At 38.0% G+C, this 2,489-nt stretch overlaps 1 protein-coding gene across 1 annotated transcript; it reads right to left on the reverse strand.

Annotated features, from left to right (window-relative positions):
* Nucleotides 1–579: 579 nt before the first annotated feature.
* On the reverse strand, nt 580–1,679 carry LOC310878646 (GTPase IMAP family member 7-like; the record flags this gene model as incomplete). Its single annotated transcript, XM_083793008.1, has 2 exons — nt 580–1,351; nt 1,613–1,679. The coding sequence occupies 2 exons, from the start codon at nt 1,677–1,679 to the stop codon at nt 627–629; spliced, it is 792 nt and encodes a 263-aa protein (XP_083649134.1). The 3' UTR covers nt 580–626.
* Nucleotides 1,680–2,489: the final 810 nt, after the last annotated feature.

Genomic DNA, 2,489 nt, shown 5'->3' on the forward strand with positions numbered 1-2,489 from the left:
ATCATGTTACAGAGTCTGTCAAATATTGGCTATAGAAGGGACAGGGACAGAGATGTATTTGCAAAACGTAAAAATACCTGATGGCTTTTATTGTAAGCTCTGGGAATTGTGCCTGACAACGACTTTACAAAGTTAAGCTGGTACTTTTGGAATTGGATTATCAAATTAGCACTGAAGATGATGATAATAATAATGTCTTTCATTCCACTGTCCTCATATTACACAAACAGTGATCTAAGTTTCTCAAAAAGAAAACGTATGAATATCTTCATTTTCCTACATTAATAAATGGTCAGGCACCACATGCAATACCTTCATGGACCACCAGTTGAAATCCCCTGCTTTAAAATGTACAAATTGAATGTGTTGTAAATGATTGGGTAAAGAACAAGGGAGACAGATTCAAGATTGAACAATTTACTTTTCATTTCATTTGATAAAATCAGTCCTCCTTATACAGTATGATGAAATAGAATATATCACAGCATACATGTGTCTATTCATGACTTTAAGAGGGGGCATCGTCACCATCGTGTGCTATAGATTTTTATTGTAACCGTGTTCTGTATAGGACAGAGATAGGACTTCAGTGTTGATAGGGATTACAGGCCATTGACAAAAACTGCTCAAGCTCGAAGTTTTAACAGGAAATTCACGACTGATGCCGCCAATTCTGTTAAGAAGCTGAAATCATATGTTTTCTGTTCAGCCACTTCTCGTGGCTCTGGTTGTTGGTTAAGGACTCTCTCTGTCTCCCTATACATCGCATTGGTGTAGCATGCATTTACATTGCCTGCAACCATGTCATCAATTTTCTTGATCAGCTCAACAACTTGACATCTGTCTGTGCTCAAGTTGTCAAAGAGATGGAACCTGCTTCCACAGCGTTGGATTACACTTTGAAGCTCTGCCGTGCCGGTGCGCACAAACTCTTGAATGGTATGTTGACCAGTAAAAGCATCACCATGGGTGAACAGCACAATCATGTACTTGTCACCCATTGGCCCAAACAGCTCCTGCAGGGCCTCCACAGAATTCCTCTCTTCTTTGGTGAATCGATTGGCTTGTATGACGAGCACGATTGCATGAGGGCCAGGGCTTGAGAACTGGATGCATCTCAGGATTTCTTCTTGGATCACTTCTTTAGATTGGTTTGTGTCAAGGATGCCTGGTGTGTCTACCACACTAATCTTTCGAGAGCACCAATCTATAGCACGCTTTTCACAATGCTTAGTCACTGAGCCGGCAGAGAGTACGGATGGAAATGCACCTGGGTCTCCAAGGATCGTATTGCCGACGGCACTCTTCCCCACGCCGGTTTTTCCAATCAAAACAATTCTCAGATCAGGACCTAAAAATATATAATAATAATAATATTACTACTAATACTATATACAGTATATTAACAACAATAACAACAATATTACTATTATCATTATCATAAATTCAATACTACTACTACTACTATTCTACTACTACTACTACTGTGTGAATTAAAGTAAAATGTTTTGTGTAGCTAGTGCTTGTCTAACGAATATGGCTATTACACCAGCTGAATTCACTAATTAGTTCAATGTTGGGTTTGTTGGCTAAACATATTGGAATACCTTACCTGCAGGAATGGAAGGAGGAATGGGACGAGAGGGAGCCCTTTCATCAGAGGATTGATCTGAACCCATTTCAGCTTAAAGTGAAGGCAAGGTTAACAGTGAATATGGAAATATTCAGTTCAGTTTATACTGGCCAAGATGATTTTGAACACGCCTCCTATTTAACATATTTACATAACAGGCAGATATATAACTGGCACACATCATCAGATCCCAGCCCATCTCTCTGGGGGAGCATAGTTTTTCTCAAAGCAGGACAAAATGTCTCACGGTGACGGTAAGTACTTTTTTGATAACTTGGACTATCATTTAATACTTTATCTGTATTTTTGTGTTTATACACGTTCAATAACATTAGCCTGATTGCGCAAAAATATTCAAATTGCAATAGTGATTATAATTAACTTGATTGATTGATTAGATATTTTATTAGACAGACATGCAAACAGCACAAGTACAGTCACTTAAGTCTTAAAGGATCACACAAAAATATCCAAATATTGAGGTCCAAAATGAATATATTATTTAAAGAAATATGTACTACACACTAATTTAATCATTAGAAAGCATGACAACCATTTAACAAAAACGTTTATAACTGTTTCACAGAAAAGAAGATTTCAGTTGCTCTCTTGGGAGAAGAATATGAGCCCAAAAGGTCCCTTGCAAACATCATCCTGGGGAAAGACTACGATACAAATGTAGATAAGGAAACAGGAATTGTGAACTTTGAAAATGCCAGGTTTAGGATGACTCATGGTCCAACAAAGGACATTAGCGATCCTGACATATCCTTAGTTGTGATAAATCAGAAGTCAAGAGATGACATCTTAAAGCAAATTGATCAGTTGCAGACAACCAGTCAATTCCTCGTTGTGC

The sequence above is a fragment of the Protomyctophum parallelum genome (genome assembly GCF_964188405.1).
Source record: "Protomyctophum parallelum genome assembly, chromosome: 21".
NCBI classification, from domain to species: domain Eukaryota; kingdom Metazoa; phylum Chordata; class Actinopteri; order Myctophiformes; family Myctophidae; genus Protomyctophum; species Protomyctophum parallelum.